This window comes from Equus caballus, chromosome 11 (assembly GCF_041296265.1).
Source record: "Equus caballus isolate H_3958 breed thoroughbred chromosome 11, TB-T2T, whole genome shotgun sequence".
NCBI lineage: Eukaryota > Metazoa > Chordata > Mammalia > Perissodactyla > Equidae > Equus > Equus caballus.
In genome coordinates this window covers 25,038,227-25,059,717 of record NC_091694.1, presented here as the reverse complement: position 1 = coordinate 25,059,717, position 21,491 = coordinate 25,038,227, and the positions used below count along the sequence as shown (strand labels likewise).

The 21,491-nt window shown below is 48.8% G+C and overlaps 1 protein-coding gene across 1 annotated transcript in view; it reads right to left on the bottom strand.

The window, feature by feature from the left end:
- Nucleotides 1–21,491, bottom strand: part of IGF2BP1 (insulin like growth factor 2 mRNA binding protein 1) — a 38,922-nt gene that overhangs the window by 7,134 nt on the left and 10,297 nt on the right. The window contains exons 3-7 of the mRNA XM_014740998.3: nt 7,070–7,118; nt 6,499–6,550; nt 3,220–3,283; nt 1,552–1,833; nt 572–706 (exon numbers count right to left, since the gene is read on the bottom strand). Coding sequence (XP_014596484.1) covers nt 572–706; nt 1,552–1,833; nt 3,220–3,283; nt 6,499–6,550; nt 7,070–7,118 — 582 coding nt within the window. The remainder of the gene's footprint in view (nt 1–571; nt 707–1,551; nt 1,834–3,219; nt 3,284–6,498; nt 6,551–7,069; nt 7,119–21,491) is intronic.

Sequence of the window (21,491 nt, the reverse complement as noted above, 5' to 3'; positions counted from 1 at the left end):
CAAACCACAGGATAAAATTACATTTGAAGAGTGCAAAAATCAGCAGATGGGTGGTTGCTTAGGGATAGAGAAATGGGAAGGTAGGGATGGCTTGCCAATGGGGCACCAAGTGCCATGAGGGTGATGGATATGTTCGTTATCTTAATTGTGGTGATGGTTTCACGGGTATGCGCATGTTAAAACTCATCCAACTGTATTCTTTAAGATAGTCATACTACAGAATTCTATGCAGCTATCAAAAGAATAAGGTGGATTAATATGTACTGATGCACGAAAATGAAAAAAGCAAACTACAGAACAGAATGTTCATATGATCCTATTTATGCTCAAACACCCATGTGCACGTATATATGTGCACAGACATGCACATGCACACATTTGTGAGTGCACAGAAATTCTAGGAGGGTATACGAGCTGTCACTTGTGGGAAGGAGGATTTCATTTCTCAGTTTATGTCCTTTTGTACAATTTCAAACTGTACCTCCCACATCTCTCTATTCTTACTAATAAAGCATGTGCTGGAGTGGTGAGGGTGGCAGTCCCCACATTCCAAGAAAAGCTGAAGCCTTACGTTTTGGTGTCCTTTGCCTCCTTATGCATAATCTCCAAGATCATCTTACAGGCAGAGGAGCAGCCCTCGGGGGTCGAGTGAACGCTGATGGCCTTCTCCGCAGCACCTGCATTCTCCTTCCTGTGCACGTCTATCCTGAGGACCACAAGGACAAGGACGGTTAGCTGTCCCCTGTGAAACCAGGTCTTCTTCAGGCTCCCCCATCTCTCCTCAACCAAAGGCACAGGGCCTGCTCTTCCTGGAACAAAGCTGATCAAGCACAGAATTGGGAAGGGCTGAGAGAGAGGACCAGGGACACATGACCAGCCTGTTGCTATGGATCCTGCCCCGGTCAGGAGGTGGTTGGTGGAAGAATGGCATCTATCACAGGAATACAGGGGTGGGAATCAAGAACCCAGAACTCTCAAGCTGTTATTTCCCCTTGAATGCTGGGTTTCTGTCTTGAAACAACTGTAAAGGGAAGGTATATGCTCCCAAATTAAAAGTAATAAAAATAAGGACATAATGTGACCTGTTCTTTTCCAGAGTATACTGATCCGCTACAAGGACTGGAGAAGAGATGTGGCTGTGGTGGAATGGGAGATGGGGCAGAAGTGTGACCTATTACTGAGGGCCCTGGCTTTCACCCGGCTGGCCAGCCCTGTTGACGCCAACAAGCAGTGCTGAAATCACAGAGCTCTGAGGGGTGGCTGACTCACCAAGAGTATATTTGCTTGACGAGATTTTCTACGAGAAATTTTAGAGCCCTTCTTACTAACAACAGCCCAGCTACCGCCACCAAATGGCACCAGGCCCATTCTACCTCCCCACCTGCCCCCTCTATTTAGGAGGCAAGGACTGGCAGCAGTGACCCTTGAATGTTCCAGGCCACATTTCCTAAGAGGTAAATGTTGATGCCCCCCAGTGTGTTTCCAGGAAGCACCCCACCTCCCCAGGTGTTTCCTCGCACCTGCCTCCATTCCCCAAAAGCCAAGACTCACTTCGACTGGGTCTGTTTTGTGATATTGCGGATGGTGGCACCCTCTTTGCCAATGATGGCGCCCACATACTGGGTGGGCACCAGGAGCCGCAGGGGGATGTCCACTTGCTGTTGCTTGGCAGGGGCTCCCGCTGCCACAGGCGAGCCCTGGCGGGGCTGACCCCGAGAGCCAAAGCCCCCTCGGCGCCCATTCTCAGGACCCTGTGCTATCTGGTCGTCAGGAATGTAGGAGACCTTCAAGGCGTGGTTCTCCAGCTGGTGACCGTTCAGCTTCATGATGGCTCTGGGGACACAGGGAGAATCAACTGGTCACTCCAATCCACGTCAATCACACCAAATGCCCTCCACGTGTAAAGCACTCTACTGGGTTACAGCATGGAACGACAGCTAAAGAAGGAGATGACCACCTGCCCCCTACTCCCACCTCCACCTTAGAGAACCTTCCAGTCTAAATGGCATAGGACACCAAAGGGAAATGTAAATAAGTTATTTCTATTGAATTTTGCGATCAACTTGTTAATTTCAGCCAAAACCACCTATCATATAGGAGTCATGTGAGAAATCATGTGACTCGTGATAAATAAGTACAATAAATAAAAACATGATAAATCAAGAGATTTGTTTTTACACTTGTTGAGTCTGGCACCTTCTATGATTAAGGAAATTCTGCGGAAAAGGGAAAGTTAGAGACGGAATGGCTTCCCTACCACTTGGACGCAGAGGTTTAAGTATAGCTAGGATGCCTGCAAAACAAGGCTGAACAACAGTGAAGGGAGGAGGCAAGCCCCATCCACTCCCAAAGCTGATTCTGGTTAGAAATGTTAACAAGGCAACAACAGGTAGCGGAGGAGTGGGCAAGTGTTGCCATCATCTCTAAAGCCAGGCTCAAGACCACAGATTGGCCACATGGGGCAGTAGGCACCTCGAGAAAACTCTGGGCCCAGGGGGCTTCTGAAAGAAAATAGCATTTTGGGGAAGTGGAGGGATTTTACAATGCATCACTAAGCTGGAGGAAACAGAAGGGTGGGAGGCAGCCCACTGAAGAAGCAAGAAAGCCATAAAAAGCCAAACGTGGCAAAAGGCCTTTAAAAACAGGGTCAGATATGGATATAAATGAGTACATGCATAAAGTATACAGTTTTCAGTACCGGTGGGTGAGAAGCATAATTGCTCATCCAAAGGATCAAGGAGCTAGAAACTGTGGGTGTGAAGGGACTGAAGGACCCTAGCAGGCGTACCCTGGGCAAAGGCGATCCGGGCAATAAAATGTCTGCCCCGGCCACATCATAACGTCAACCAATCCTTGTTTTAAATCTCGCAGTTCCTCCTCACTATCACTAGATGGCGCCATAAACACAGCAAAGGACGCTGCAGTTCTGCTGCAGCTAGAAACCTAAGAGAAGGCCACCTTTCCGCCCCCCAGGATTTCCCACCTTCCCTCGAAGGTCTCTGGGTCCCTCCCTTTGATGTATCTGCCTTCAATCCTGGTGAGTTTCTGAATCGCTGAGATCCCTGAACCAAAGGATGAGAGTCTGGGGTTGGCTACAACAGTATCAGAACCCAGCTGGGGACTCCTGTCTGCCTGGAACCCAATCCTGTCGGGAATCGGGGGTCCCAGTTCCCAACACCCCGCAAAGACCCTCCCAGCCCCACTTTCCAGCCCACTCACTGCCTGGTCTGTTCCCGGTTGGAATAGGTCACATTCACCACTGCCGTCTCACTCTCGGTGTTCACTGGGGGAGCAAAAACAGAGGCCAGGGTCAGAGCAGCGAAATCTGGCGATGCCGCCGATGAATCCCGAGCCTTAAGGCTCATCCTTCCACGTTGTGAGGTGAAGGAGGCATCTAGCTGATTCTTTGGAGCTTATGAAATACTTGAATGACAACGCACACTTCCCTTTCAGGTCCCTTTCACCAGAACTCCTAGAAAATTCACATTAACCTTCCTGCATTTTCCTTTCTATGTCTTCTTTTGATTTTCCTACCCAGCCCCCAAGAGAGCTGGGTGTACAAAAGGATGTAGTCAACACAGCAGTTAGGCAGCAGGGTGAACACCCAGCCAGCACGCATGCGCCCACACACACAACAACCCGAGAGAGATAAAATTTACCCTTGGAAAGTTAAACTAGTTAAAAATCAACACACTCTGAGTGCGATTAGCAATTTAAAGAAGTAAACATCCCAAGAAATGGTCTGTAAGGATATGGCTGAAAGACTCGGGGAACACCCAGCTCTATTTTAGAGGCCTAAGTATCCTGAAGGCTACATTAATCAAACGCACGTGCATGATGACCTAGCTAAATGGGTTCACAGGAGTGGCTGCTGGTGAGTCTACGGAGGGAAAAAAGAATGTGTCTGCATCTTTTCCAGGGGAAGGATTTCCTGAGTGAGTATTCCAAACATCTTGGCGAGGGAAATGCACATATTCAGGCCATCATAAATTCATGACACCCGTCATTAATCCCATCAAGGTCCTAATCTCGAGCAGCTTTTGGATTTCATTAGATGACCATATACTCTTTCCTACAGGGGGGGAGACTGGGTTGGACGAATTCCAGGCGATCTGGGCACATACTTCTCATTTTAAATTAATAAAATTAACCTTCTGTCTTATACATGATGGTCTTATGATTTCGGGCCCCCTAGGCCTGCTCAACCCTGGGGTGGAAGAGGCAAAAAGCAAGCCTCTGCCCCCACAACACTGAGGAGCAGGTACTTAACCACAAAACCGCAGTGCAGACACTCTTAACCCTTCTGGCCTTCGGTACGGTTCTCTCACCTCAGTGGTGAGGGAGAGTCTGCAAGAACAATCTTCCAGTTAAATGGAAATACAGCAGTGAATGAAACCAACACAACCTCTGCCTCCATGGAGCTTACATTCTAGAAGGGGAAGACTGCGGTAAGTGAAATAAGCAAATTCTATAGCATATGACGGGTGACGGGTGCTATGGAGAAATATAAATCAGGGTGAGGGAGGCAGTGGTAAGGGATGCGGTTTATTTATTTTTGTTTTTAACATTTTATTTTTCCTTTTTCTCCACAAAGCCCCCCGATAGATAGTTGTATATTTTTAGCTGTGGGTCCTTCTAGTTGTGGCCTATGGGACACCACCTCAGCATGGCTTGATGAACAGTGCCATGTGCACGCCCAGGATCTGAACCGGTGCAACCCTGGGGCACAGAAGCGGGGTGCGTGAACTTACCCACTCGGCCACTGGGCTGGCCCCAGGGGTGCAGTTTTAAATAGGGTGGACAGAAAGCACCTCACTTCGAAAGTGACATCTGAGCAGACTTGAAGACCTTCTCTATTGTCCAATCAAATCAAACGTTTCCCATTCTGTTCCCTCCAGGAAGCAGGGATCCCCCTCCAGACACTGGATGCAACAGCCCCCTGGTGAGACCTGGATTAACTTAAACTAGTGTTGACTCCTGCTGGGCCTGGCACCCGTCTGCAGGCCACCGCCCAACGTTGCTCTCTTTGTCCAGGAGTACCGCAGCCGTTAGCCTGCGCTGTGCGCAGTACGGGGCAATGGTTATCAGTGCGTCCAGTTGCGCCCTGGCGTTTATGATAAAACGGAAGCCACAGGATTCGAGCAGGAGAGAGCCTGTTTGATTGATTCAGCACTTTACTTCTGTACGGGCAAGTGTTTTAGTCATTTATGATTGACAGCTTGCCCCTTTCCACCAAGAATTCGGAGATGAATATTTAAATCTTGACCTGGTGATTTTCTAGATTTCCAGAAGATCTACAAATTCTAACTGTATCTTGTCTACCTAATGACCAAGCTCTACCTTTTGTCCAATCAAAACCACTACATATTTTATTTTATGCTCATTCCCTCTGAACATAATTTATAATCTTAAGCAATGGAGAAACCTCAAAAATCATAGCAAACTTTTTATGATCTAGAATTCTTTTTATCATTTCTCCTTCTGTGGGCCCACTTTTGAGAGATTTTGCCTGCCCATCAATATGTACTAAGTAATTCCTCTGCTTTCTTTTTTTAATTGACCAAAGACATGTAGCTGATAATCAGAGCTTCTTGCAAAAGAGATAGCCCGTTGATTACTCCAGCCAAAAACAATGACTCGTGAAGCTTTTAAAGTAAAAGCCGTGCAGACTTACTCAGGCCGAGTGCACCATTTCCATTCTTAAACTATTTCTAAAATCCTGGGACCTCTATTTCCACCTTGGTTGACCCCTAGGAGCCTGGGGACCCCATGTTGGGAATGAGTGACTCTCTTCAAGCCTCTCAGGAAACAGGAGAAACCTGTTCCAGAGATACGCAGCGGAGCCACAGCCGGGACCACGTGTCCAGGTCCCCAGTCCAGCATATCTCCCTCCATACATTCTGTCTCTCTGCCTTCTTTTGGTGTGCTAGGTAAATTTCGTAATTAAAAACAAAGCAGGGGGGCCGGCCCCATGGCCGAGTGGTTAAGTTCACCCGCTCCGCTTCAGCAGCCCAGGATTTTACCAGTTTGGGTCCTGAGGGCAGACATGGCACCACCCATCAGGCCATGCTGAGGCAGCGTCCCACATGCCACAACTAGAAGGACCCACAAGTAAAAATATGCAACTACATACCAAGGGGCTTTGGGGAGAAAAAGGAAAAATTAAATCTTTAAAAAAAAAATTAAAAAAAAAAAAAAAAGCAGGGGGCCAGGCCCGTGGCCAAGTGGTTAAGTTTGCATGCTCCACTGTGGTGGCCCAGGGTTTCGTCGGTTCAGATCCTGGGCACGGACATGGCACCGCTCATCAAGCCATGCTGAGGCAGTGTCCCACATGCCACAACTAGAAGGACTCACAACTAAAATATACAACTATGTACTGGGGGATTTGGGGGAAAAAAAGGAAAAAAAAAAAAAGTGAAGTGCTTAAAGTAAAATGAAGCAGAAGAGACCCCGCCCAAACCCCTCCAACACCCGCCCCACCACCTCTGCCCCTCTTACCTTGCTCGCAGTTCTCTACCGTACCATACTGAGCCAGGAGGCTGTCCAGTACCTAGAAGCATGGAGAAAGGAGGAAGGCTACTCTGAGCATCCTGGGAACTACCACAAAGCCAGCCACTGGGCAGCCCTCATCCAAAGCCCTGGGGCCCAGGCAGAGCCTAGGTGGGGATTTAGCATTATTGCCTGTGCAGGTTGCCCTTTCTGAGGTACTAATGCTGGTGGTAACCTATCGGGGTATCTTTACAGAAATGCACTTGAGCTCAAAAAGGCATTTAAGGGCTTTTTTAGAAGCAGACCCGGGTCCCTAAATCAACTTCTGCCATCACGAAATTGTGGACTCAAGGAACACCCTTCTCACCTCTCTAATGCCTCTCACCACAGGAAGAGCCCAAAGGGCTAACAGGGTGAAGGATGAGACCCAACCAACCTCCCCTCAGCACAAGGGGACCCTCCTGGCCTAGCCCCAAACCATCAGGCGACTTCGCAGTCATCTCTGCCAACTGAGGCTGACCCAGACTTACTTTCCAGTCTCCACTACCCCGCGCCATTCAGAGTTTCCCCAATCACTTACTTCCCATCGAAGCTGGGGTGGAATATTTCGGATCTGAATTTTCCGACTCCTGAAATTAGAGGGAACAGGATTAGTGACAGCTCTGGATGCTTTAGGGGCCTGTGACTTTGCAATTTTTAATCCTCGTCTCAGTCTTTATCTCCCTACCTTCTGCTCAACACCAAAGTCTTAGAGTCTAAGAATGATAACGTCTAAGAATGATAACCTTTGGGAATGGAGATTTGGGGTAGGGGCGCATCACTTTAGAGAATTACCATCGGTGCCACCACAGACAGGAAAGCCGAAATCAGACGCCCTCAGCACGAGGGTGACATAATCCCCTAAAATTACAGCCGCATTTTTTGCCTCTCTACTTAGCTTTCTCACCAGTTCTTTTATTCAGTAACCACCTAATATCACCCACTGTTTCCGGCACTAGGAATACAAAGCTACCTAAGACTTTATTCATTAATCTAAAACCTTTCATTGGTGCCTACTTCATGCCAGACACTGTTCTAAATGCTGGGGCACAGCAATAATCAAAACAGACCAAGTGCCTGGCCTCAAGGTGCTCACCATTTATTAGAGGAGGCACATGTGCAAACACATTACGGCAGGATAACAGTGCAGCTGTTAGTGCTCCCTGTAGATCCGGACTTGAACTGTGCTCCACGTAACAGCACTGATCTCAGAAAGCTTATTTAACTTCTGAGGCTCAGTTTCCTCCTTTGTAAAACAGGGATAATGCCTACTCACCGGGTGGTATGGGGTGATGTTAGATAGGGTTATAAAGAGCTTAGACATGGCTGGGCGTAAGGACTTCAGTGTAACAATAGACGCATCTTTGAATGTGAAGATGGGAGTGACTCACACATACACAACCCAGCATCGTGACCACCACTTTGCTTCCTCCCAGTTTACTACACTTTCTCCCTTCCCAGTTTGCATATGCCTCTTAAAAATGTAATTTTCAGGGCCGGCCCCATGGCCTATGGGTTAAGTTCAGCACACTCCACTTCAGCAGCTTGGGTTTGGACCTACGCCACTTGTTGGCAGCCATGCTGTGGTGGCAACCCACATACAAAATAGATGAAGATTGGCACAGATGTTAGCTCAGGGTGAATCCTCCTCAGCAAAAAAAAAGGAAAAAAGTAATTTTCTCTGAGGAAGGGTTTCAGGTTCAAGGTTGACTCCCAGGGTAATTAACTGCTCAATACCCAAATCGATGCCCTAATCTCTGGGCTTAAAGCATTTCAATTACGGGCCAGCCCTGTGGCCAAGTGGTTAAGTTCACATGCTCCACTTTGGTGGCCTAGGGTTTTGCCAGTTCAGATCCTGGACACAGACATGACACCGCTCATCAAGCCATGCTGAGGCGGCATCCCACATGCCACATCCCACATGCCACAACTAGAAGGACCCACAACTAAAAATATACAACTATGTACCTGGGGGCTTTGGGGAGAAAAAAGGAAAAGTAAAATCTTTGAAAAAAAAAAAATTTCAATTAATTTGATCTGTGTTGGTCAAGTGTCATTTATGTCTGCATATCCTTGATCATAAACTCTTAGATCAGAGACATGGTCTAACCAAATTATAGTGTCATGTGGGAAGCAGACTAGGAAGCAAGAAAGTCCACCTCTAGCCCTTAAACCACCTCTGATGGGATGTTCATCTGTCTCAACCACTAATAGCTTCAGGCTTCAGTATTCCTACTGATATGCAAGGGGCCTATGTCAGCTCTTGCCAAGCTGGAGGGGAGGGGTGTTGGAAACACACTGGATGGGATGCTAAACTCTAACTGCAAATGTTTCCGTCTTGCCTCTGTCCTGGGCCAGCTCACTCGTTTCATCCCTGACAACTCAGGTGTCTTCAGCTGTACGTGGAAACAGAACGGTCTTTAAGATCCCTTCTAGCTCTGCAGTTCTGAGCGTGGAAGGTCTTACCGATGAAATACATTAAGGAAATCTCTTCCTGGGATAAAACAACTTAGGGGAAAAGGAGGATAAATGGTGAAGAGAATCTATGTCTATGGCAATCTACTTTGGTTGTTGACTCATGAACCTGATCTAAGGGGTCAGACGATAGCAGGACAAAAGAGTAAGGATCAGAAACAAGTTCCGTTCCAGATCCTCGGATCCCACACCAGGCCACCTTCTTGTGATTCAATTCATTGGGCAAAAGGGAGCCCTATGGCATCTGCCCTTGGGAGGGATTTCCCATACAACTCATTTCAACACCAAATGGGCAGAGAAAATGCAGGAACCCTCACCGTGAAAGTCAAACTGTTGGAGAATTGAGGAAGAGATGATCATACCACTGGAAGATTGAGAACACTGATCTAGCACAAGGATGCCCACTCCTGACACTCTTATTCAACAGTGTTGGAGGTCCTAGCTACAGCAATCAGACAAGAAAAATAAAGAAAGGGCATCCAAATTGGAAAAGAAGAAGTAAAACTGTCACTATTTTCAGACGACATGATACTATATAGAGAAAACCCTAAAGACTCCACCAAAAAACCATTAGGACTAATAAATGAATTCAGTAAAGCTGCAAGATACAAAATAAATATACAGAAACCAGTTGCATTTCTATACACTAACAACAAACTATCAGAAAGAGAAATTAAGAAAACAATGCCATTTACAATTACATCAAAAAGAATAAAATACCTAAGAATAAATTTAACCAAGGAATTGAAAGACCTGTACACTGAAAACTATTAAGACACTGATGAAAGAAACTAAAGATGACACAAATAAAAATGCAAAGATATACCGTGCTCATGGATTGAAAGAATTAGTATTGTTAAAAGGTCCATACTACCCAAACTAATCTACAGATTCAAAGGAATCCCTATTAAAATACCAATGGCATTTTTCACAGAACTAGAACAAATAATCCTAAAATTTTTATGGAACTACAAAAAGCCTCAAATAGCCAAAGCAATCTTGAGAAAGAAGACCAAAGCTGGAAGTATCATGCCCCCTGAGAATAGTGATCTAGCTTAATGCCAATGACAGGGGTCACCCAAGCTGAGAGGACCTCTCACGCGAACTCTTCCGGACAGAGGGTAGGAGGTGCGGGCTGCCTGCCTGGGAGTTCAAACCAATAAGGGCGTAAAGCAAGCCCCGTGCAGGAGCTCAGTTTGAGGAGTGCTCTTTCAGATGGTCCCTCAGTATAATCTCAGGTCAAAGGTCAAAAATACCCTCCTCCTACTTCAAACTCCCAGTTTTAGGAGCTTTCTTTTCAGGGTAGGGAGGAGATGGGGAGGGGATGGGGTAGTGAAATCAAATCTCAGCTTGGGATGTTAATCCATATCCTGAAAGCAATGGCAGTCTGGAATGTCTGGAATGTTCCAGGAGAAGGAGGGGGAGGAGGGCAGGGCCACCCAACCAATGAAAGAAAAGACATCCTGGCAGCTCTCCCCCACCCCCAAGAGGCAGAGACTCACCCACCCCTCTAGGGCACACGCACCCAATCCTGGGAACCCAGACCAGGCCCCTTCAGGCCTCCAAACCTCCTTTCAGCAAAGCCCCCGGCCCTGACAAAAACACAACAGAGGCCATGAAGAACCTTGCCTGGTAAACCCTTCGCCTGGTTTCTGTTAAGTATGGTGCTACCTAACTTCTTTCAGGCCCAGAGCACACAGGGCGATGTTGGGAACTGTACCAAGGACCCTCTCCCCAGGACTCATTCACCCTACAAACATTTATGGAAGGCTCACTGCGGGCTGGGCTGGGGCAGCGTGCTGAGGGCTTGGGGGATCCAGATGGAAGCTAAGAGCACCGTGACCGCTTACTTCATTCTCGGCGCCTTAGTTTCCTCATGTGGAAAGCGGACGGGGCTTTTGTGAGGACTTACAGCACAGTGCCTGCCATGCCATGGTCCTTAGTCCCTGTGCCCGTCTGCAGAAGCCTGCAGGTATCCAGAGAAGCATAGGAAGAGGCAGGCCAGGCTGACAAGGAGTCGCTCAGCGTGACAGTAAAATTGTTAGACTTCTGCACTGGTGGGAACATAGTGGGAAATACCACAGCCTTGAGTCCCACCCCACTCCTCCACCTCCCTGTGACAACTAAAGGGACTCACACCAGTGGATCAGCCTACAGGTAATAGGGCACTACACTCTGAGCAGACGCTGGAGTGCCTACACCTCAATATCCGCTCAGAAAAAGCAAGAGAACTCCTAGAGGGCCATGAACCACCACCCGCCCACCCCAGAGCTGACAAACCTGTTGAGTAAAAGAATGGAGCCGCCAGCCCCTGGCAATGTAGGAGATGGTTGCACCAGCCTAATAATTTCCCTGGGTGCCCACACCCTGTGGCTTCTGACCTCTCTACCCTGACGTGTATAGGGCAGTTATCAGGCCCTGGGGCAGTTCCCCAGATACAGAGCAACACAAGAGATGCACCTCTCTAAAGGTGCCAGGGAACATGAGGGCCACAGGGATGGAGTGACTATTCTTCTCAAGCCCAGGAGAGATTCAGAGAGACAGCATTCATGCAAAAGCATAAGGAGTTAAGTAGGAAGACGGAAGATTCAGGAGGCACAGGAGCTGGACACCCGGAAGGATGGCTGGAGTTCTCCCTCGGCAGGAAGCTCTCATCCTTTACAGCGAAGTGTCACTGACTCAGATGGAATGGGAAGGAAGACAGGTCAATCAGGGAAGAGCCTAACACTGAGGGGTGCTTCCCAGATGCCAGGCTCTGAGATTCAGCACCTCCTATAAGCCTGCCATTGCCCAGGAGGGTGACGGCTCCATTTTACCTACCAGGGCCCTGAGATCAGGAGGTTGAGTATCTTTGCCAACTCACACAGCTACTAAGAGCCAGAGCTGGGATTTGAACGCAAGGCCTGTCTGCTTCCAGGTTCTTTGCACTGTCCCCTGGTGCTGCCTTTTTGATGGCATGAAGGAGACAAAAAGGCCTTTGCCAAAATACAGTCATGTTAGGCTTGAGGACAAATTTAAAATATTCAGAGTTCACATAACGTGCTGAACAGCGGGCCTGCTGAGTGGATGCTGCTCTCCAGTAAGTCAAAACATCCCACCTATAATTTCTTAAACCAGTAACTTCTTTTTCCAGCTGCGTATTTCCATGGTTAGTTGAAAAGTGATTCTATGGCATATTGAACACTGACTAGATGGTTAACGCGTTAATTTTTTTAAATCATAGTGATTTTTTTTAAGTTCTTATATTTTAGAAATACATACTGAAATAGTTACAGATAAAACGACATGTCTAGGATTTGCTTCAAAATAATCAGGGGATGGGCATAAATGAAAATAGATTAGATATAAGTTGATAATCTTTTTTTTAAAGATTGGCACCTGAGCTAACATCTGTTTCCAATGTTCTTTTTTTTCTTCTTCTTCTCTCCCCAAAGCCCCCCAGTACATAGTTGTATATGCTAGTTGTAGGTCCTTCTGGTTGTGCTATGTGGGACACCACCTCAGCATGGCCTGATGAGTGGTGCCATGTCTGCGCCCAGGATCCCAACCGGTGAAACCCTGGGCCACCTAAGCGGAGCATGACAACTTAACCACTTGGACATGGGGCTGGCCCCCAAGTTGGTAATTTTTAAAGCCAGGTGGTAAGTACATGGGATTCATTACATTATCTTTTCCACTTTTTTATGCTTTTTTTTCCATAATAAAAATGTCTTTTTAAAAAAGATTATTCTATGGGGCTGGCCTGGTGGCGCAGCAGTTAAGTTCCCATGTTCTGCTTCGTCAGCCCGGGGTTCGGCGGTTCGGATCCTGGGTGCGGACAAGGCACCGCTTGGCAAGCCATGCTGTGGCAGGCATCCCACATAGAAAGTAGAGGAAGATGGGCATGGATGTTAGCTCAGGGCCAGTCTTCCTCAGCAAAAAGAGGAGAAGTGGCAGTAGTTAGCTCAGGGCTAATCTTCCTCAAAAAAAAAAACCAACAACAACAAAACGCACACACACACACAAAAAGATTATTCTAGCTCACCTAGTTTTGAAGTCATCACAGGTTCCAAATTAGTGGATCTAAGCTAAGGAGGTTTTCCCATAGGTGTTTTATTAGCAAGAATCCAAGGGAGCAGGGGCCTGGGGTCCCGAGGAGTGAGGAGCAGATGCACAGATGGGACCCTTCTCAGAATGGGGCCTCCCTAGAGGGCAGATGGCACACTGGGGGAACAGTAAGGAGGAGGGCTGAAAACCACCCCAGGGAGTGCTCTTTTTCTAATCCTCTGCAAACCCGTTCCTTCCTCTTCCCACCCCCATTCCCAGAGGGAAGGGTGCCATCCTCAACGCAGATGGCCTTGCCCCTCCCTAGAGGCAGTAGTTCCTTTAAACCAGGGTGGGGCAAGCCGGAGGGAGGTGGGGAGGAGGAGGCAATAGTATGTTTTGGAAATCTCGTCAAGCTTGGGGCCCCACTCCCCAGAGGCTCCTATCAGGAGTTAAACCTGGACTTTCATCTCGCAGAGAACTAGGATTAAACTGGCAGAGAACTAGGATTAAACCGGGATCCCCAGATTAGACCCTTCACCTCCACCCGTGCCCCAGGCTGCGATTCTCTGATTAGCAGGCTGTGTGGTTTTGGGTAGGTCAAGCTGTCAACTCTCTGGACCTCAGTTTCTCACATCTAGAAAATAAGGTCTGTGTCCCCAGACAGGGGTCAACCCTTGTCCTCCTTTCGGGAAATACTTTCTCTTTTTTTTTTTTTTGAGGAAGATTAGCCCTGAGCTAACTACTGCCAATCTTCCTCTTTTTGCTGAGGAAGACTGGCCCTGAGCTCACATCCATTCCCATCTTCCTCTACTTTCTATGTGGGACGCCTGCCACAGCATGGCTTGCCAAGTGGTGCCATGTCTGCACCCAGGATCCGAATTGGTGAACCCTGGGCCGACGAAGCAGAACGTGCGCACTTAACTGCTGCGCCACCAGGCCGGCCCCAGGGAAATACTTTCTTAATTAGAGAGAGCTTCTGTGCCCTAATGGTCTTAAGTAAGTAGTTCTTGACCTTTTTTTTTTTGAGACTTGGTTCCCATTAGGAAATGTGATGAAAAGTAACAACACTCTCCACCAGAAAAATGCAAACATTTTGCACAATTTCAAGATTTTAGGGTTAATGAAGACTTTGGAATCCATCCATAAACCCAAAGTTACCACATCCTCCCACATATCTACACATTTGACTTCATCCCCAGTGAGGTCCAGCCAAGTCTTCACTCAAGCCTGAAGGCAATTAGGAAGAAACTAGCCCAAGGGACTTAGAAAACTACTAAGCTTGACTTGGGATGGGGTTGGGGTTATTACTTGGATATTGGAAAAGAGCAGGCAACTAAGATGCTTCGAACCTGCAGGAACACACCAGACTTATTTAATTCCAATCAGCAGTCAAGAAGCTGGCTGGCCTCCATGACTCTCCTTAAGGTTTCTGGAGTCCAGCTACGGGAGTCATTCATTCCACAGATTTTTCTTAGCACTTACTATGCACCGGGCCTGTGCTGTCCACACTACAATAACCACTATTCATATGTGGCTATTGAGCACTTGAAATGTGGCTACTGCCAACTGAGGAACTGAATTTTAAGTATTTATAGTTTAACTTTTTCATCTGTAAATTTTATGAAACCTAAATATGGATCAAATGTTTCCAGTGAAAACTTAGCCTATGAATTGGGACGGGCTCTAAGCAGAAAATAAAATACACACTGGATTCTAAGACTTAGTACCCCCCTAAAAGTAAAACATCTCACTGTTTATATTGATCTCATGTTAACTAATGATCTTTCAAATTAATTTTTGAATTAATCTTTTACATTAATTCCACTCTTTTTTTTTTCATGTGACTATTAGAAAACATACGCTTCCATGTGTGGCTCCTGCTGCACTTCTACTGGCCGGTGCTGGCCCTGCGCTACAGTGCAGAGCAGAGTGATGAAGATGACAGGCATGCCTCTGCTCTCATGGAGCTTACAGTCCAGCAGGGGAGCCCAGCGTGGTCTGGGACAGGAGAAGGGAACGGACACGATGAACTGGCGCATGGAGGGGGGCTGTCCACTGGACCCCTTCAGAAGAGGGTGCTCCTGTGAACTCCTCAACAACAGAGTCACGCGGCTCACACAGAAGTAGAAGCACCCTCCCAAAGCTGGCTCCCTCCCCAGTTTTTCCCAGCTGGAAATCACACATAAAAGATGTCCTAACGTGCCAACCCCTGCCTTTTCCATAAGATCACCACTGACTTAGTCCTTCCTCCCCATTCTGCCTTCTTATCCCTATAGGGTGGAGAAAAGAAATAATTGTTCAGGAAAGCTTCTGAAGGGGGCGGACCTGGCACGCTCCAGGCATGGCAGTAGCTGAGAAAGGGGGCGGGGCTGGGGAGGGGAGGAGGAGCTGGCCCAATGCCCAGGGCTCCGTGCCAGGCTGATCTAGAGACAGGGCAGACGGGCAGGCGGGCAGGCGGGCAGGCGAGCCGGCGGGCAGGCGAGCCATCGGGCTGTCGGGTGCGCTGTTGGGCAGGTTAGGGGCTGGAAAGGAAAATGTTGACCTACTGGAAGATGCAAGACCAGGCAGAGCAGACACCACCACCAAGGAGAATGCCAGAGTGTAGGACAAGGACACCCCTGGAATGTATCTGCAGTCCTTTGAACACGGTTGTTTAAATGTGTGTGGCACATATGTGCTGTCCCGTGTGTGCTCTGACTCCAGCGCTCATGTTGGGGACAAGCAGGAAGGAAAGGCAAGTCTCCAGGAGAAACTCCGAGCTGAACGCTATTCACTCTCCTTTGGAAGCCTCTTGTACTCTGTTTAATATGCTTCTGGGCTACTTGAGTTAGGAAAGAAGAGGGGGACCACTCCCCAGACCAAGGACACACACACTAACCAGGAACTAGGGAGTGCCAGCTGAAGGAAATCAGGAATCATACATTGAGGAAACCAAATTCACACACTGAGGCAGGAGAGGGGTAAGCCTCTCAGATCTGAGAGGGTCTTAACCCATCATCCTCATTTTATAGAGGAGCATCTGAGGTTCAGGAAAAAGAAAGAGAATTGGCAACTTTGAGGTAGGACTAGAACTCAGCTCTTCTCCCGGGCTGGTTTATGTTGATCTCAAACTTCACGGCTATCTCTCTGACAAGAAGTGTTCATGTTAACACTGCAGAAGCCGTATACCCAATGTCAGCATCAGGAAAGATGCCCATATTCTGTATGGCTAAGTGCATGCCAACTGGCTTTTACTGCATGCGGCTCTTATTTGGGCAGAGGATTTAACTCGCAGAAGAGCTAACTTCCCTATAAGATGGCTGGATGACCGTCAGAGAGATTTGTTAGCAGGGTGAAAGGGTAGTCACCAAAACTTCCATCTTGCAAAATTTCATCTAGGTTTGGGATAGGCGAGGGAGCCAGAGGTGGGACACAGACCGCAAGGCACTAATTGGTGTCAGAGAGCAAGCAAACCTCAAGGATGAATACTTGACTCAATTCACTCATCATGGAAATAAACGGTTTGACAAGAGAGCCCACGTTTTTTTCTTGCCCATCTGGGCAGCACCAGAGGAAGCCAAAACAGAAGCTCTGAGTCAGTGGAACTCTCTCCAGACAAAATCTAAGTCTGCATGGGCCAACTGCCACCCCCTCCCTCCACTGAGCTCTCTCTGCCTAGAATCTCGCTCTTTCACCTGAGTGGTTCCTAGAGCGGGAGCTGGCCGTGTGAGCTCTACGGCATGAAGTGGAAGGAAAGAGAGGCTGGGAAGTGGGGATGTGTGGAGAAGAAACCATCAGAATAAACCCAACCAGTGGGGACAAATGGAAAAGAGGTGACCAAATGTGCAGTGCAGCCTTCCTGGTGGAGGCAGGGATGGTGTGGGTAAGAAATTAACGGTTGGGGACACTGCTCACCATCCTTCGCAGGCTGGCAGTGGGAAGCATTTCAGGGATGTTCCCTGGGGGTGGAGGTTAATATGCTCTAACAGAGGGAAAGGCGCAGTGGGACTAGAAAGCCCATTTCCTGCCCCAGCCTCACCGGAGATGCTGGTTTAGCTCTCACCTCACTCTCCGTGGGGGTGTCAGCATCTCTCCACGAAGCTTAAGAGCCAAAAGGTCTGGCACTCTGGGGCCCAGAGACCCGGCTGAGGATGGGGCTGGCGCTCAGAGGAAAGCATGCAGAACATGCCCCAGAAATGGAGGAAGGGTTGAGTCTCTCATCAGGAGGGAAGAGCAAGCTTGAGAGCCCAGCTCAAAACAAGGATTTTGAGGTGGAGCTCTCAGAAGCAAGGAAAAGGAAACCAGACCAGCCTCAGGAGAAATCAGTCTTCTGCAAGTCACAATTCTGCACTGAGAAAAACACCCTATGGCAGTTAGAGTAATTCTTGAGATGGTTGGTGTTCCCTGGGAAAGGAGGAGAGCGTCTCCAAGCATACATTTAAAAAAAATAATTTATCCTATTAGTGGATTAGCGGAGCACTGGGTGTGCGCCTCCAACATGAGGTTAACAACGGCCAGAGATCCATCCTCCCCCTCCAGCTGCCAACAAAGACCTGTTGGTGGTCGGCAACTTCAGGAAGCGGGTGTTTGTTTCTTCCTAGTGGGATAGTTCTTACTCAGAACAGCCCTCCTCGAACGGGGATACTGATCCTGAGTTCTGCCTGGCCGGGGCCGGAGCAAAATGCCCTCTCTTTCTCTTCAAAGACCAGGGACTTCTGTCCGGGAGGACTAATGGCGCCTTCCAAGATGGTTCTCAGCCATCCTCGGCCAGGAGCAGGGGGCAAGGGCCCTAACAGCCAGGGGGACCTGGGGCGGCGAAGACAGCCTTTCACTGGGGAGGACAGTGGAAAGCGAGAGCAGGCAGGGCAACTGAGGAGAAAGAGGTGCCTGGGAAGGGCGGCAGCAGCTGATGGTGGGGGAGGGCTGGCAGCAGCTGGGGGGGAGGAGGGGAGTCCTCATGAACGGGCAATTGAGAAGCTCCGAGCAGCTGAGCGGCCGGGCTGGCGTCGGCCGGGCCTGTGGCCCACATGGGTCGGCCCCTGCCCCCAGTCCCTCACCTAACCCGGGAAAGCGTAGCGCCCACCCTCCCATGCCGGCCGCTGGGTGGGCCGAGTAGGCAGAGCACAAGGAGAGGGGCACAGAGGATGCCCCCGAGGCCCCGTCTGCCGCGGGGCTCGGCGGTCTAGAATGTTCTGCCACCAGAACCCCCTCCGTACCCCGACTCGCTCCGAGCCAGTCCCGCCCGGCCCAGGGGCCCTCGGTGGCCCGCGCAGGGCCCGGAGGGGGAGGGGACCCGCGCCGGGGGCTGCCGAGTGGGGGTGGGGACCAGGACTTTGCCCTTTGTCTCTCTCTCCAGAGCCACCGGCCGAAACCCGACCCTAGCAGCGAGCCAGGCAGCCAGCGAGGGGCAGGCTCCCCCTCCGGGGTCCTTTAGTAAATCCAGACCCGACCTCCCTGTGGTCAGGGCTGTGACTGAGGTGGTCCTGTGGGGGAGGGGGCTTCCCGCCTGCAAACAGGCCTGCAAGCATTTAAGTGGGAGCCGGCTGGGGGAGGGGGCCGGGAGGGGGCTGGAAGTGGGGCCGCAGAAGCTGGAGGGGAGAAAATGGCCCGGGAGGCGGCATTCCTTAGAGACCTCGGCTGGGCTGCGGGAGGAGGCAGGACCGGGCGGAGAGGCCTCCCACCGAGAAGGCAGGAACTGAGGCCTGGGAGTGGGCTGGGCCGGGCAGGGGGAACCGAACGAAGGGGCCTTCCGGGCCTGGAGAGAAAAGACCCTCCTTCAGAGGCGTTCTGGGAACCTCTACGGAAAAGTTATAATCGAAGGGTCATACTCTCCCCCATGCAGAGGAGGACATTTGTCTGGGGGTGAGAATCACTTTCTTTGTCTGCCCTTTTGGGGTGTCATCGTTTAACGACAATCTTATTACTAACTCACATTTGCACAGTCCTTCGGAGTTTACAAAGTACTTCTTTACACCCACACTCTCCTATGGACCTAGAGCGACGAGGAGAGTTGGATTTGAGCCTCTAAACAACCACAGGAGACTGGAGATATTTTTATTTCCATTCTGCAGTTTCGAAAAACGGCAGAGGGGTGAAGTGACTAGCCCAAGGTGACACTAGCCAACAAGTGTCACTACACCATGACGCCTGCTCCTGCTGGTCAGGAAAAAAGGTAACTGGGTTCTTTGCTCCTCAAAAACATGTATGAACTATGAATTATGATTCTGGAGGCATGTAACAAAGGTCAACTCTTTGTCCTTCCTGCTAGGAGGAGGGGGAGGGGAGGGGAAGCGTTGCAATCTCTGCCCTTCCCCCTTCCTCCCATTTTCCCCAGGGTTGAACCCAAACAAAAGGAAGAGGGAAAAAAAATCAGCCAAAGACTCCAGCCCTGGTGCCTACCACAAGTGCCAGAGGACGGAGGCTCTTAGGATCCAAAATACTTAGCCAGCTATTTCATAGGGTTTCTGGAGATGGGGAGAGTTCAGATGAGGAACTGAGGCCCGGGGAAAGATACTGTCCCTAGATCCCACAGTTTACACAGCTGGGGAAAGGACAGGCTGGGACTGATCCCTGAATTCTAACCCCACCCCAAGTCCTTCTCCACTCCATCCAGCTGGCTCTCCGTGGGCTATTTCGTCCCAAGAGCAGAATTCCCACCTCTCATCTTAGCTGCCCAGAGAAAGGAAGAGTTTTGCTTTCTTCAACCACTCAAGACTGCATGAAAATCCCAACAGTGGGAGGAAAATATTAGGCAAAGCAGGTATGAAATACGTGGGGAAGGAGGCGGTTCAGAGCAGGGCGAAGTTAATGTTGGGCAGCATTTTTATTTGCTGAGCTTATGCTCTCCTCCCCTAAAAAAGCTCAAGATAAGACTCAGCTCCTCTGAGTATCAGAGGATCACCTGTTGCCGCTAGTTAAGAGGGCTCAGCCTTGGAGGTAGAGAGGCCTGGGTTTGAATCCCGACACTACTACTTCTTCAAGGCATGACCTCAGCTAAGTTACTGTGACCACTCCCAGCTTCCCTTTCTTCTTGTGCAGAAGGAAAGTAAACCTGCAGGGTTCTTAGGAGGATTGAGTGAAGTAAGTGCTTCGCTCTGAGTAGACACTCAATAAATGCTCCCTGTAACTGCAGAAGGCACTCATATTTTGCCCCTCATCACCTCACACAGTGCTCAGGAGCAAGGAAGATGCTCAAAAGGGGAGACAAACAGGGACACCTGCCCTACCTATCTGAGGGCCTCTCCCCACTGGAATGGCCCCCTCTCCTCTAGATGAATTGTGTTCCCACAAATATTGCCCTGTCTGTTCGCAATGCTCTCCTTAATCCAAGCTCCCTTTTTTCTGCCTATCCTCCAAAACAGCTTAGCTCAAAGCTCCTCTCTTTTAGTTCCTGAGGTTGTGTGCCTCTCATGTTAGGACATAGTGTCTTGGCCTCTGCTGTCCCACAGCTTTTCCTGGATCTAAAGTGAAAATGCTGGAGGGCAGGAATTTTATCTTGTACCTCTTTTGTGCAGCTCTTTCTCTCTTAACCCCTGTGCCTCCCTTCCCCACCCTGAAAGAGATGCAATCGTGCTAAATAAAAAAACAATAATTAGTATTTAATACAGGAGAAGAGTCAGGCAAAGACACCCATTTTATATAGGATGAAGAGGTGACCACCGTATAGGACAAAGCAAAACTGGCAATGGTTTAAATGTGGCCGGGGGAGAGCGGGAAATGGGGAGTTATTGTTTGTTTAATGGGAACCGAGTTTCACTCTTGCAAGTTAAAGAGTTCTAGAGATGAATGGAGGTGTGACTGCACAAAAATGTGAATGTTCTTAATACAACTGAACTGTACACTTAAAAATGGTTACTATGGTAAGTTTTATATACATTTTTACTACATTAAAAATAATCTTTTTTAAATACCAAAGATAAAGTGAAAAATCTAAAGCTCCTGGGGAAAAAATGATCTGATAAAGTATATTTCCTTCCATCTCCACTCTAAGACCAAGGTCTTTCATTCCTTCCTCACTGTATTTCCAGTACCTGGCAGAGGGCATGTCATGCAATAGTAGATTCTGAAGAGATGAAAATAAGCAGATGAACGCATGCATGCAAAAATGAGCCAAAGCATGATCAAAGGTACCACCTCTGCAGCAATACACAAGCTATCACAGACATCCATATTTTGTTCAATATTTTCTTACGTGGAATTTTGATATAAACACGTATTTTAAAAGTCACCCCCTCTCCCAAAAAAATGGCTAATGACTGAGTGGCAAAGACCCCCCCCACACCCCCAGGCTAAAGTTGCTGACCACGGGATGTTTTGACGAGGAGACCAAAGGAGCCTGGGTCTCAACAGGCATCATTCCTCTTCTAGTTAGAAGTTTAAAGGAAACTAGTCATTCTAGATGGTCAGCGAGGGGCAAGGGTAGAAAAGTGAAAGAAAGATTATCTCACCGAGATTCTTGACGTTTGCAAAGATCCTTTTATTCC